Source organism: Heptranchias perlo, chromosome 24 (genome assembly GCF_035084215.1).
Source record: "Heptranchias perlo isolate sHepPer1 chromosome 24, sHepPer1.hap1, whole genome shotgun sequence".
Classification (NCBI taxonomy): domain Eukaryota; kingdom Metazoa; phylum Chordata; class Chondrichthyes; order Hexanchiformes; family Hexanchidae; genus Heptranchias; species Heptranchias perlo.
The window spans coordinates 10313090-10328040 of NC_090348.1; the positions used below are offsets into that span (position 1 = coordinate 10313090).

Genomic DNA, 14951 nt, shown 5'->3' on the forward strand with positions numbered 1-14951 from the left:
CATACAACTTCAAAGTGCAAAATTGTTTTGCTGTAGATGCAATTCAGTGAATGGAACAACTGCAACACCTCCTGTAGCATTCTTGGTCTACACTCCTACATACAATGTGATATTGGGTGAGCATTTAAAATGGAGATTTGTAAATGTTCTATTCATAGTGTCAACATTTTGTTTTCCAAAAGATTGTGTAGACACCAATATTTAAACCTACATTTTGATATAAAATAATTCTATGATTACAGGTGTTAGGCACAGATCCCTCATCACATCAGTCAGTGGTTTAATTCCAAGAGTAGGTCTCAAACAAAACAATGAGTGGAATTGTGGCGCTCAGTGTTACTAACACTGATCTAGCACACCCTAGACTCTTTTTACTGAATTACTGTAAGGCTAAACTGAACGTTGCCAGAATGAAACAAAGTACTTTGGACCAAGACCACAGTAATCAGAGGAAGGTGTATAAATGTTTGTCTTTTTGCCACATCTATGAGCTTGGTGAGACACCTGGTTTCTCAGGGAACCACTCAATCAAAAACATATTAAAGTGTCAAAGGTCTATTATTAGTCTCCAACTCACGCAATATGAATACCTCCAGGGTTTTACACCAGTGTGTCCCTCATTCTTCCCATTATTTGTTGGCAAACTTAAGTGTTCTCTTTGGACTGTACAAGATTGATGAACGGATTAAACTGTCATAACCAATCCAGCCACAAACACGAGATATCACCAACTCTGCCAGCTCCCAGCCCACTGTCACTCTTCAATTTAAGTTTTGCCATACTGACACACAATCTACCTTGCTTGCACCATCCACGCTGGTATTCATTCCAAGGTTCAGCAGCCATATAAAATAAAAACACATGGACCATCACAAAATATGCCCTCTTACTGCATGCAGGCCTTAGCACTGGCTTTTTTCTCTCTCAGCTGATACCTAACAACTTCCTTGCTCAACATTTCCAAAAGAATCCATCCACGACTCAGCCCTCAGCACCATACCAAAATGTTGACTGGATACTAGTCTCATACATGCTGTTTCATATCCCATTAAGTATCTTCATTCAAAAATACTGAGCCACTACAATGCAGCTCTTCATATTTATTCTACTATCCCTTTTGCTACCTGTACAACTATCTGAGGAACATGCTCATGCACCACCTTAGCATCGATAGCCACCCCTTTTCAGTCTTCCTCAATCAAATTTTTCCTTGTACTATGAGCATTAAAATGACAGAGCAAGAGCCGACAATTCCGTAGCTTGGAACCTAATAAAAACACCCCAGTATCACTGAGAAATTAGCTCTAGTACCACACATGCATTTCTCAAGTCAAACTTAGCAGCTGGTGAACATAAAAAGCAAAAACCTCAGGAAGATCAGCCTACCACTTGGTGCCCCTCGAAGCAGTGTAGTTGAATTGCACTCTTTATGACACCAAGTGTTAGGGCCCCAGTGCATTATGCCACAAAAACACACACTTAAAAGGAAATGGTGCCCGATGAAAAACTGTCTTCTTTCCGCCTCCGCTGGTACTTCACTAAACTGATATTACTTTGAACTTTCACTCAATAATTTACGAGAATATCTTAAGAAAAAAAGTTGGGTGCTCCAAAGGTCACAATCAAAAAGCCATTATAATAATAACAATGATTCTGGCACCAAAGTATGCAGAATGCAAGTTTATACCCACAATCCCTCAGATGCTTAGTTCATGACCTCAGCGGCGTCACCGTGGGAAGACACTTACTTGACTGGAAGTGACGACTGGGGGCAAAAAAGAAAAAAAATGGAAATCTCATTTGTAATAATTTAAGATTTTGTAATGTTGTGACTCTTTCCATATTAAATGTTACTAACCCATTTGAAAGTGGCTTTTAAAATTGTGACTATGGGCAAGGAGTCTTTTGCCAAGATGAGAAGCTGAAGCCCATCAAGGATGCAAGTTCACATCTGCATGTCCTCCCTCTGAGCTTTCATCCCAGTGGTACATAGTTGTTGCCCATGCTTTTCTTTCAAACTATAAGCAGTAGGCAATAGTAATAGCCTCTCACACTGGGAACTGGTTTAAATCTGCACACAAGCAATTGGGGTAAAAGCCTCTTCTCTCAAATGGCTTTTGTTTTGTCCTAATTGATGTCCTAGAGCAGTGTGCAATCTCATTTGCAGAGGGCAGAAATCTACTGAAATTTCAAGATTGCTCATCTTATTAAGAGGCAATTAGGGTAGAAACATAGGAAATAGAAACGTCAAATTATATTCGGCACTTTTTGAAGTTGGAGCTGAAATAACCCATAAGCATAATGCAAGGTAGGGACAAATACTAGCCATGTGGTAGCTGGCTGGTGCCTTTTCGACCATCAAGTGCACAGAACAAAAATGTTACCATCCTACATTCTCAACCCTTTCACTAGTAATGTGCACAAAGATAGTTTAAAAACTGGAAATGAAAATATGAAATAACCCACCAAGATCAAAAAACTGAAGTCACATCATTAAATAAGAGGCATCTAAAATATGCTCACTCCTACTCCAAATGTAATTCAACACAAGTCCTGATGCAGATCCTCCACTCCTCCCACCCCAAAAGATCAAAGGTCTGTAGACTGTTTTCACATGGTAGGGTTCAAACACAGAACTGCAATGATGTGAGATCAGGCAGTCACTTTATCTCAGCTTTAGCTTTTCCAGCAAAAACTTTGCAAACTAAACTCCTAAACAAGTATTTCTAACCAACTGATCAGTATAACGAGCGTGAAGAAATATGGTGAATTGAGGCAATTTCCTCAACTAGCCCACTAATTTTAAACAAAAGCAAAATACTGCGGATGCTGGAAATCTGAACTTAAAAATTTCACTAATTTTAAAGCTTTTCTTCTTGCACATTGAAAATTAGGTAAGCCTGGCATAGAATATCACAAGTTAAAAAAAATACTTAAATAGCTGCAATTTTCTCAAACAAGCCTAGATGAAAATGTATTAGAACCAGCTCAACAAAACTTAATTTCAGCCAGTAGTAAGACCTCTTTAAACAACCCTGAAATGTAGGTTGTATATAAATGGCAAAATTGCAATAATTAGCACTGGGCTTGCTAATTTGTTAATTACAAAATATCATTTTCAAAAGGATCCCAAGTACCATTTTAAATCAAAAATACTCAAAGAAGTTCTTACTTCCCCAAAGTGGAATGTTTTTGAAGTGCCTACAACAGCAATATATGGATCATGTTTAGTTTGGATAACAACTCCATTTTAATTTGAATAAAACAATTTTTAAACTCAAATTCCCCAATGGAAGCTTCCTTTCAACCCCAGAATATCACAAATACTACCATGCCCCAACTAACTCCAATGGGAGATACCAAGGTCCACAACACTGCAGATTCCTCTCAACAATTAGAAAATAAACCCATTTCCCATCCTCTCCATGGTTCCACAAAAACTACTTCCAGCTCCAGGCTCCTTCAAACTGTCACAACTGTTAATGAAGGTGAATTTCTGAGGCCTTGCACCAGTTTTTTTAGACTTTCTACAACAATGCTGAAAAACAATTTTAAACCACTTATATAGTCTCTTTACAGCAGGAAAAACATCCTACGGTTTTTCACAAAGGAGAGAATGGATGCCAAGCACTATTGAGATTTAGGTGTAAGGGTTTAGGGAGCATGATCTAGAATGTGGAGCCATGGCATCTGAAGGCTCGACTACCAAGGAGGAGTGGATCAGAGGGATAATATTTTAGCAATGGCGGCCAGAGTTGGATATGAATGGCATAGAAGACATGTAGAGATTGCAAAAAGGAGACGGACATGGAGAAGTTTGTAAAGAAGGATTTTGAGTTTAATATGTTGAAGGATGGGGAATCAGTGGAAATTAGCATGGACAAGGTAGCAGTAGGCAGTGAATTTTTGGATGACCTGGACTTGTGTATGGGGTAGCTCAGGTGGCCAGCAAGGGAGGCTGGAAATGACAAAGATATGGATGAGGGTTTAGGGGTCATTAGGATAGGCCAAGGCAAAGAAAATGACATTGTGGACGTGGAAATGATACAGAGGATATGGGTGCACTTTTGAAAGAGGGGCAAGATGAGTGGCTGGGGAAAGCGAGCCACTGTACGTCAGTGGGCATTGGGCTTAGGAAAGGTAATTGTGTGGTCAAGAGTTGGTCGAGTCGTGGGAGGGGTGGTCGAGGGCGCTTGAGCTGGCTGGATATGATAGCAGGTGGTGGAGAAACATAAATGTTATCAGATCAGGGCAGTGAAAAGGAAATGGAGGAAACTGAAAAAATAAGTCTCAATCCATGAGTTCCTCTAATGTTGCTTATGGTGCTAAATAATGGCATTTTTCCTGGATAATAAAAGGAACCAGATGAGGACCATTTACAATAAATGCTTAAAGTCCTCCCTTTAAAAATGTAGCTGATTAACTGAACACTCCAGAACTCGTAGCAACTTCTCTCACCTGGACTCCAAAAATCTAACAAAAATGTTTTGACACAATTGGTTAAAAAAACTAAACCGTAAAAAAGTTACAGCTACATTGAAGACTACAACTCAATTGAAAAGACAACGCCCCACATGCAGCAATTTCAACAAAAATTCAGACAATTGCCTCATTTTCAAACAGGAAATGCATCCTTCTGGTGGATTGTCAATGAAGTGTGGTGAAAATCTGCTGCGCTTTGTGTTATTTTGGCCTCAACCAAGAACCAGGATCTCCACATTTCCTTTGCCCATCACGAAAATGGAAAACACCATTATCTTTGTTGATGTGTACACTTAATGGCTTAAGTGAACCCCCCCCACCCCCCTAACACCCTCGTAAAGGATAAAACCCTCACATTTTACCAACACAGCATATGGTTTCAACTGCCAAATGGAGATGAGAGAAAAGAGTAACTATTAGAGACAGAATTAAAATATAATTAAAACTGTACGTGTGCTGGGGGAAAAAAACTGCACTGTTAAGGCCACATTGGGACATTTATCTGGACCACTGACCCCATCGGTGGAGAAATAGTTTGGCACATTTAGGTACACAGGTATTAACAATTGCATCCACTGATATATAAATCACCACCAGAACCGTGGTTTAGTTTGTTACACAAGTTACAATTGAGAGAACATGCACGGCTCTAAAAATAAATCAAGCTGAGAAAATGAACCTCAACCGTACCGGTATATGTTTGGGTCAAGGAGCAAAGCAGCATCCTGTGGTAGTTTTGATAAATGAACTGTTTTTGTCCTCAGTTGAGATCGGTCATTTTCATTCACCCACACATCAGGCAGGCTGCAAAAGAAAACATCAAGATATTACTTCAAAAGGGATATTTACCTTTTGCCTAAATCGGTTTTAAAATTATTCACTCTTGCTTTATCAAATGTCACAGCAAACTTCAAAAAATTTCCAGGGTGCTGCATTTTACTTTACTTCAGCACAATTTTATTGAAAAATGATGCAGTGTTCGCCACAAAACTCCATCTCTTCACGTTTAAATAAAAAACCGTATCCCATCAAGGTAAGTAGACGACTAGAATCTCAATTATCCATTTATTATCCAAGAGAATTTGAGGATAATAGGAGACGAGGGGCATTTTTATTTTCTTAACTCACCCCCACTGCTCTGCTCCTGCTGGCAAGGTCAGATGGGCCGGGAACAACCAATTTATCAATTGTTCTGCAGGCTCATAACTCTCCTATTCAATGGCTTGTGACTCCAGCATCGATATCCTCACAGGCCCCACGGAGATGGACAAAAAATGTTCCAACACTAACAAAAGTCCCCCACCTACAGAGATGAACGCTAAAGGCACATACACTCACCTCCAGCAATTCCAGCAGTACTCTCAATGGAGCTACTGACAAAGTTCAAAACAGATTATGCTTTTTTAAACCAGCCCCCTGTAATTAACTGATAGTGCATGTAGCACCCACCCCATTCCCCAGTAGGGGAGCTTGTTTGGAGAGGCACTCTTGAATCTGTGGCGAGTCAGACTGCTGTAGGCACAAGTAGGCTTTGAGCTGGCAGATCAGCTGTTCTAGTGCCAGCTGATTTTGTTAGCAGGAGCTGAGCAATGCTGAAAAAAAAATGAAGATGGGTGGATGGGGAGAGGCAGCATGTTCAATGGTCAGAGCAGCAATCAGCACAGCAATTTTGAGACACTGAATTATCTGTCAGGAAGTTACTCATTATGGAGGATGATTAAGGTTCTACTGTGCTGCGTGCCCCACTGTTTCCTATTAATGAGTGATCTTTTGCAGAGTAAAATTGACAAACCAAATTGAAGAAACAGTATGTTTTTGCAACTCTTCAAAAGTGTTTCAAAGTTTAATAATTTTAAACAAATCCACGGGTTTGACAAGGTTAACCCGGTTGCCAATATATTTAATAAATTACATCCAACTACATGAGAAATCACAAAAGAAATCATTGTTCTATTGCCAATGTTTTGTAAACAGAATCTCAACTTAGTCCCCAGAACTTGAAGTGATGGTGACCATCTCAACAGTACAATATAACAACTTGGATTTACATAGTACCTTCATAGAAGGAAGGGACATCAAGCCTTCGTGGGAGATTTAGGAGAGGCGACAGAAAGCTTGGTTAAGAGATGGGCTTTTTTTTTTGAAGACAGAATGTTGGGATGGAGAGATTTACAGACGGTAGAGTCAAAGCTCCCGAAAGCTCTGCCACCAATGGCGCAAGAGAGGAGGCTGCAGTGGTAGGGTAGCATAAGGCTGTGGAGTAATTTGCTCACAAGGATGAGGGTAGTAAATTTAATACTTTGGGGGACAGAGAATCAGTACTGGTCAGCAAGAACATGCGAGCAGGACTTTGACCAAGGTAGCATGTGGTTAGAAGTGTTTTGGATGAGCTGGTTGAGAGGGCAGCAAGGAAAGTGTCGGCCAGGGGCTGCAGAAACTACTGAGTTTATTCCAAACTGCTGACACACAGGCAAAAGCAACTTTTGAACTGAAGTAACCTGAGTTCAGTCGCTGGCCTGAGCTGGCTGGAACTGGTTTGAATTAGCCAAGTTTTGTTAAAGACAAAGGAGATGTGGTAAGACACAAGTCCTTATTTAGAAAAGGAGTACTGAGGTAATGCTACCTAAGTCCTTGGGACAGAGCCAATGAGGAGAAGACACAGACTAGGCGAGCAAGCCTAAACCAAAGGGAGAGAGAGCCCAGCTTGAAGAGATAAGATTCGAAATAAGAATGAAGAATCTGGGGCGTGGAGCCAGAGCAAAGACTCCGGAGACCAACCATCGTGGAAGTGGAAGAACCTACGTCAGGGTCGTAGAGACGACGTCGAAAGAGAGAACGGAACGCCTGGCCAGCGTCAGCTCTCCTTTTCGGGTATTATCCTTTATATTCTGTGACCACTCAGGGAGTGTCAGAGAAACCTAGTGGGTGTGCGTTTGGATCCTAGTTTGGGTATAAAACTGTATAACCTGGTGCAAACTGCATGTCTATATCTAACTAGACATATAAGCTATATGTATATGATCTAACGGCGTGAATAAAGCGAATTGAGAGTTAAGAGAGAATTGACTCTTCTCTTTGTACTAAGCCAATAACTGTAACCGGTAACCTCCGGTCAACAAAAGCATTAAAGAAAGAGTCTAGAGGTGACGAAGCTATCGAGAAGGATTTTGGTGCCAATGGAGTGAGGCAGGAATGAAGGCAGGCAATGTTGGAAGTAGAAGTGTCTTGGTGATTGGATTGGATTTGATATGGGGTTTGAAGCTCATCTCCCGGTTCATCAGGACAGAGAAGTTACGCAGTCTGGTTCAGCTCGAGTCAGCAGAGTTCCCTGCATGGGCTGAAAACAACAATTTTGGTCTTCCCCAAATTCAACTGGAGAAGTTCTGGCTCATTTATAACTTAAAGTAGAGGAAGACACAAGGATATGGGGAGAAAGCAAGACAGTGCAATTTGTTATGAGTTGATCTAGCAAAGAGCCAGCACAGACACGATGGCTGAATGGCCTCCTCCTGTGCTGTAAACGCTTATGGTTCTTGTAATGTCAGATGGCCAGTTTAACAGTACAGAGTTGAACAGAGAGTGGAAAGAAGCGGTTGAGGTAGAGGTGAGTATCATCCGCATACGTATGGAGGCTAACTGTGGATGCTGGCGTATGAAGACAATTAAAAATAAATTCCCATTACATTCACTTTGCATATAAGCATGTTTAAAGAATTAATTCACAGCCATTTCACAAATCTAAAATATTAGAAGAGGCTTTGCTGATGTAATGGAGGATGCTATAAAGGCAATTTTAAACAAGTTTTTGAACTTGATCTTGCACACAGTATAGAAGCAAAAATTAAATATGGTGTAATGTTCTGGTCTTACTTGTATTGCTTGAGTGAAACTATGTTATTTTACAGTGTTAAAGGGAACATTTTCAACTCAACATTAACCAGCTGATGTGGAATCCAGACTGGCTGCCACATTAATTTGGAATGTCCATTAGTAAGCAAGCAGGGGATTATTGTCTACCATTTCAAGTATTTTACGCCATTTTGATGAAACGGATTCTTTACGACACCTAACTGGACAGGCACGGTTCAATGTGCCCAGAAGGGGGCTCAGCTGAAATATATTTATGTGCCTTGGGCTTTCACAAAGGAGGCATTTCAATCAGTGGTAATTTTGATATATGGCTCTGTGGGGCAAACCCACTCATTCTGATATCTCACTCAACTGGTTTTCCCTTTTTAATTGCTCTCTATCTAAAATAAATGTTTTGATGCAATACTTTCCAGCCAAGACTGATTTGGGCTTAACATGTGGTGTAAACTGAAGTAATTAATTAGTATTTTCATATTAGGCAGCTCCCAGTAAATAAGACTTGAAGCACTCAAACTGTGCACTGTCTTTTTACCACAAGAAGAAATCAAATTTCTAGTTCGATGATATTGCTTTTGATAGCGCAATAAGTAGACGACCAAATGCCATCTCCAAAGTTTACATTACTGTATATACTGTGAACTCAAAAATGGATATAATACTGGCTCCCGTCTGACAAAGAAAGCCAAAAAAAAAATCAACATTCTGTTACTGACTCACTGCAGCAGAGTTTAATTTACCAGATGCCTAAAAAAGTCTGTAAATCAAATCTAAAGCATTATAGCAGCTTCAATAACATCTTTGGCGGGGGGGGGTGGGGAGAAAAGAGAGAGAAAAAAAAGACAGTACAAAGAATATTACTGGTTCAAAGTTTTTTTTAAATATAATATTGACCGTTTAGGAATTATCTGTAATTTATAACATTTTTGGACTAAATCTACAACTTCTATTCAGACACCAGAATAAGGAGCTTCAGCAATAGTGAAGTACTACAATTCTTTAAGATATAGAACATATTAAAGTAAGCAGTACCTTTATATTACCACTTGATGTCTCTACAGTGCTTTGTGTAGCACGTCAGGCATTTAGTTCCAGCACAAACGCCACGATGTGTCAATTAAAATTATGAATCTCGTTGCCCATTATGAGACAGCTTTTGCATCGATACAAAGCAGTTTTCATGCCATACTAGTGCTGCTGTAAACCAATACTAGGAAAACTATCAATCTTTACGAGTATGAATATTTTCATGTTGTGCCAAAAAAAGAAGAAAAAACAGTTCACAGATTTAGGACCAAAACAATCATCCTTTGAAGACCAACTCTTTGAAGGATCAAAAAACTGCAGTATTTCAATTTTCCAGCACGTCACAAACTTTCAAATACAAGGTGCGCTCCAGGCTAGTGTGCAATATCTTGCACAAAATACAGTCTCCAACATGAGGGGTACTGTACTAAGTTCAGTCTTTTTTTTGAATAGGTAAGTGGGGAAGGAAGGTGACAGAACACAAAACTGAGTGCAGATTCTGAAAGAATGGAAAAAAGCAAATTTGCTTCCCAAAAGTCTTCAGTTGTAATTGTTCACCAAAGATAGATATCAATGGGCCATAAGTAAAAATCAACTCTGGATCCCCAACAAGACTTGCCAGTGTCTTTTGCAAATTTCTTTATCTGGTTCAGTTGCATTGACCAGTTATTTTGTACAATTACTTCCACTAACCAGTTACTACATACACGTGAAATTAAAAACAGAAAACGCTGGAGGAGCATTTCGAAAGGTCTTCGACCTGAAACGTTAACTTTCTTTCTCCACAGTAGCTGCCTGAGCTGAGCTTCTCCAGCATTTTCTGTTATTTCAGATTTCCAGCATCTGCAGTATTTTGCTTTTGATTATATACACGTGTATTGCCTCAAGATGAGTCTTTGTATTTCTTTCAAAGGACTGGCAGAACTTCGACAAACTGGGTGGCTTTCATAATATCCAAAGGAAGCACAAGGAAAAAGTAACCTCAGATATCCAGAACATTCCTAATAGATACCAAGACAATAGGCTCTTTTATAAAAAGGACTATGGCAGTTTCAGGTTAAAAGCAGTGCTGAACATTATTGGGACAAAAATTAACATAAAACGTCAAAGGTTTGAGAAATAGTTCTGGGATTATAAGAATGTTATCTGTGGAATGCAACTGGTCAGAGCTGTAATATTGGACAACTCTTCAGGGGTTGCAGAGAAATGTATGTTTCATCCTCTAAAAAGTTCCATTTGTGCTTGTTAACACCTTTTAGGTTAAACAAGTTGGGTGTAGTTTATGAAAAGTACAACCTGTACAAATCTGAAACAGCAGGTACTTGGCACAGGAATTACTATCAGGGTGTAGGCCAGTGCTGAGTGGGGAGCTCCAAGGGTCAGTGTTGTGATCCCCACTGTCTAATTTACACCGATGACTTGGATTCAGAAGCTCAATGTGAACTGGTCAGATTCAGACGAGGAGGGATTGTTGAATCTAAATCAGGAATTATAAAGTGAGTTAATATGCAAGTTGGCTGATCAATGGTGGGTAAAATTTAATACAAACAAGTGTAAAGTACTGAAAACAGGAAGGAAAAAAGTTAGCGATGTGACTATTCCATGAACGGTGTTGAAACAGCAAATTATGAATTTGAAAGCAATCTAGGGACTTTAGTAGACTCAAAAACTTGTGCCCAACCACTGCAAAATACCAGACAGCTTATCACAGCAGATAGGTTTCAGTCAAGTGGGAGACACTAGGATGCAAGAGGTTTACAGAAACAGCGTACACTTTATGGACTAATGGTCTTTTATTTTTAACAAGGGAGCTTTTATATTTCTCTTTTAAAGAAATGCATTATTAACAGATCTCCCAGTGATGCACATGGATTTAATGGATTGGGTTCTTACTGCTGCTGTCTATGAGCAGTGCCCAATGTGCAGTGGTCTGAAATGCAATTTTGGTCTCTCCCAGCTTACTTCCTCTGCTTTGTAAATCCTTTATTTCCTGCCTACTCTGCCTCTGATGCTACTATTTCAGTATAGATTAACGCCTCTCCACTCACTTAAAAACAATAGAAGGCAACCAAATGCTGAAATTAAAAGGAGACGGTTAATGTTTTGGTTGTAGACCTTGTAGTTCTGATACAAAGGCTATACCCGAAATGTAAACCTGCTATGTATTTCTACCATTTTCTGTTTTTATTTAAGTTTTCAGTATTTGCACTTTGTTTTATGCAAGCTGTTTCTTGAAAAAGTTTTCATAATTCATCCTCCAGCTTTTTTTCAAATAATTTGGAAAATCAAATAAATGGATACACACTGTTACATCGCACCAGTTGCATTGATGGAACCATGCTGATGCATTCAGGAAAATTCTGCACGACACACGCATAGGCTGCAGTATCCATGGAACTGCAGGTACAGCTGGTTACTTCCTTCAAGAGATTGTGATTGCTCTGGGGGAAAATAAGGTCGAAGCTTTTGAGAGGGGCTGAGGGGAGTCCTCCAAGTAAAAACGCTAACCAAACCACTCTGCATTTTGAGTATCCATTTCTTTTTCTCTCTCCCTCCCCCTTTTTTTGTGAATCCATTAAAATGCTTGCTTGCCTTTCATTTTTTTAGTTCCGACAGCCTCATCCCAAAATGTCGACCAGATAATTTAGTTTAATCATGTTTGAGAAAAATGTAATTTTATGCTGCTGGAAGTCTTATTTTAAGGTTGTAGTTGATAGGCTGAAGAAAAAGTAGAAGGACATTTTTTTTAAATTAAAAAGTATATTGAGCAATTAGATTTTTAGCCTTTCCTGTTCTAAAAAAAGATTGAACTACAATGCATAACAGCCAATCACGAGATAGGTGTTTGAGAAAGTGTAATGTGGGAGGAGACACATTCGTGTGATTTTTTATTACACAGAATATACAGACTAGATTGAAAATAATTCACATTACACAAAAAGGGAAACCAAAAAGGTAGTCAACAGTAGTTTAAATTATATTTCAGTTACACACTGAACTGTTCCTGTGTCCATTTCTTTCTGATTTTTGTCAGTGTGCTAAGCCTATCTTAATTAACTTTTCAAGTAGTTTAAAATTGTATCGAGTCTTAGCTTGGGCCTTGCATTTTATTTGAAATGTTTCTGCTATAAGATAGCAGCAATAAGGGACCCCAAACTTGTCCAGTAGCAACAAAATCAGATGTCTCAACAACCATCAGCACATTAATTTTTCCAGGAAGCCTGGAAAAATTAACCTGCATCGTATGTCACATGATACTTTACTAGCTTGGAAAGTATGGTCACTAAGAACTTAAACCAAAATGTCACAATTCATGTTAAAATGCCACTAGTCTTTGGAAAAGCTATCTACATTTAATTAATAAAATGAGCTTTAAGTCACTTTATATATGGTAGGGGTCACTGGTTGCATATTACGACCTTAGAACAATTCTTCAATAAATCACAACAAATGTTTACATTTACAGTCCAAGTATTTTACGGGTAAACCATGACAAGTTGGCAGTTTGAAATACTTGCTCTTTCTTGGGTATTATGCAAGAATAGTTAAAATATAAATGAACCTCAACTCACTTCCCTCCAAAGCACTAATCAGATCTGGCTGCATTTCATGGTGGTTTGAAATAAAAAAATCACAGAATTCTATCAAATTCAAAGCCTATTTACTGATGCATTACTTGTAAATGTCACAGCTGAACAAATTAATCAAATGCATTAGATTAAATATTTCTTCATCAATGGCTTGACGTCAACAATTCAATCTCATTTCATACGGTCTTTCACAAAAGAGTATGTGGCAAACCATTTGTTTGTTCAACACAAATGCATTGAGGAATTGTCAAAAACTTATTGCATATGCTGAAATTGCCACATTTGTTTCACCAAAGCAACAAAGCCATTCTTTCTAAAGCTAAATGCCCCACAATTGATTACTCTCAGACATGAGCTGGATGCCATCAACAACGGACTGGTAACTACAACTTACGCAAACCCCATAATGTGGGCCACTGCTGCTTCCTCTGAATTGCAGAACACTGCCATGTGTGTGAATGCCCTTGTCCTTTTATTCATGTGTAAACTTTTAAAGAAAGTTAACGTTTGACAACAAATATCAATTTTTGGCCTTGTGATTCACATATCTATACTGCTGATTCATCCTAAGTGAACATAAATTGGAGATTGGAGGTCCCAGACTTCAACTCTCAAAAGAATGGTACTGGATGGTACATATTTTTTCAAAAAAGTGATAGTTTAACAGCACTATATTTACACAGATATTTCATCATTACCTATGCATGAGGAGAGCTTTTTTTTTGAAAAATGGGACATCTCAGCATTAGATTTCTGCAAGTGAAACTTGAATGCTGCACTGTAAAAGGTTTGACTACACAAGATCTTAAACTAAACACTACTGTCAGCAAGATCACTCACTTCTGCAGTTATAAACAAGCCAAATAATCTTGCAGCACTATTGGAAATATTTAGTTCTCTCCCAAAGTTCAACTTTAACTTGTGATTGAGCGATGAAAGAAAACAGTTATTTTATAAATGAAGTACAAACTTTCCTATACAAATTTAGAGGGCAGCATTGTTTATGACATGCAAATGTCTCAAAATTAGTATGGTAGTTTACAGCATGTAACTTGACACATCTCTGCCCGCAATGCAGTTTAAAAAACTTTTTTCATCTTTTAGCTCCCCAGCAACCTCACAATATACACCAATCTTCATCCAGGCAGGTGGACTTTTTAAATGTAATAAGTCTAATGAGGAAAACACCAAGGTTGAAGAGGGTAAAAAAAGAGAAGCTAAGGTAACAAGTGATGCCAAGTTTGGATTTGAAAATCCAAGGAAGGGAAAGCCTGAAGAGTTTTGCACGATCCTGGGAAAGAATGAGTTAGATTAGCAGTCAATTTAGCCAAATTGGTGATATTCTCACCTCACTCAGAAGGCTGAGGGGATTCAAGCCCAACTCCAGAACTTCAGCACTGATTTCAGTACAGTACTGAGCAATTAGTGCATCATCAGAAGCAGTACTTTGAATGTGCCATTATATCGAGCTTCCTCCTATCTATTCAGATGATCCCATGACACTATTCAAAGGAGCAGGGAGTTCTTCTGGTGTTACAGCCAACATTTCCACCTCAACCAACACATCTGCTGTATGTGGGACCTTGATGTGTTGAGGTGGTTGCCACATTTTCCTACATAACAATGACTACACTTTGGGACATACTGAGCACATAAGACATTAGATAAATGCAATTTTATTCTTCCTTCACAAAATTGACAAACCTTGATTTCAACACAGAAGAGTTACAGAGCTAAGAGCACACAGGACAACATATTGGGAGCTTGGAAGGAAAGCTCAAGGATTATTGACCAAAACAGCGTCAATAATAAGAAACAAGGCAAGTTTTAACAGACAGAATACAGGACAAAGGGTGAGGAGTCTATCCGACAACTTGCTTTTTCTTGTCAGGAGTGCCAACAGATGGAGTGTCAGCAGTGTTGAAGATTTTGGAGTCAGCTTTGACCAGGGAGATGTAAATTCATTATGGACTCAAGAGGGGATAA

The 14951-nt window shown here is 39.0% G+C and overlaps 1 protein-coding gene across 4 annotated transcripts in view; it reads right to left on the reverse strand.

Moving 5' to 3' along the window:
* The window catches only part of aebp2 (AE binding protein 2), a 99859-nt gene that overhangs the window by 12390 nt on the left and 72518 nt on the right, over window positions 1-14951 (reverse strand). For 2 of the 4 annotated variants that reach the window (XM_068004739.1, XM_068004738.1), the window contains exon 7: window positions 5173-5286. In XM_068004739.1, coding sequence (XP_067860840.1) covers window positions 5173-5286 — 114 coding nt within the window. Of the gene's footprint in view, window positions 1-1691; window positions 1766-5172; window positions 5287-14951 lie in introns of those variants that run through there. The other 2 variants (XM_068004737.1, XM_068004740.1) reach the window with 2 other exon arrangements.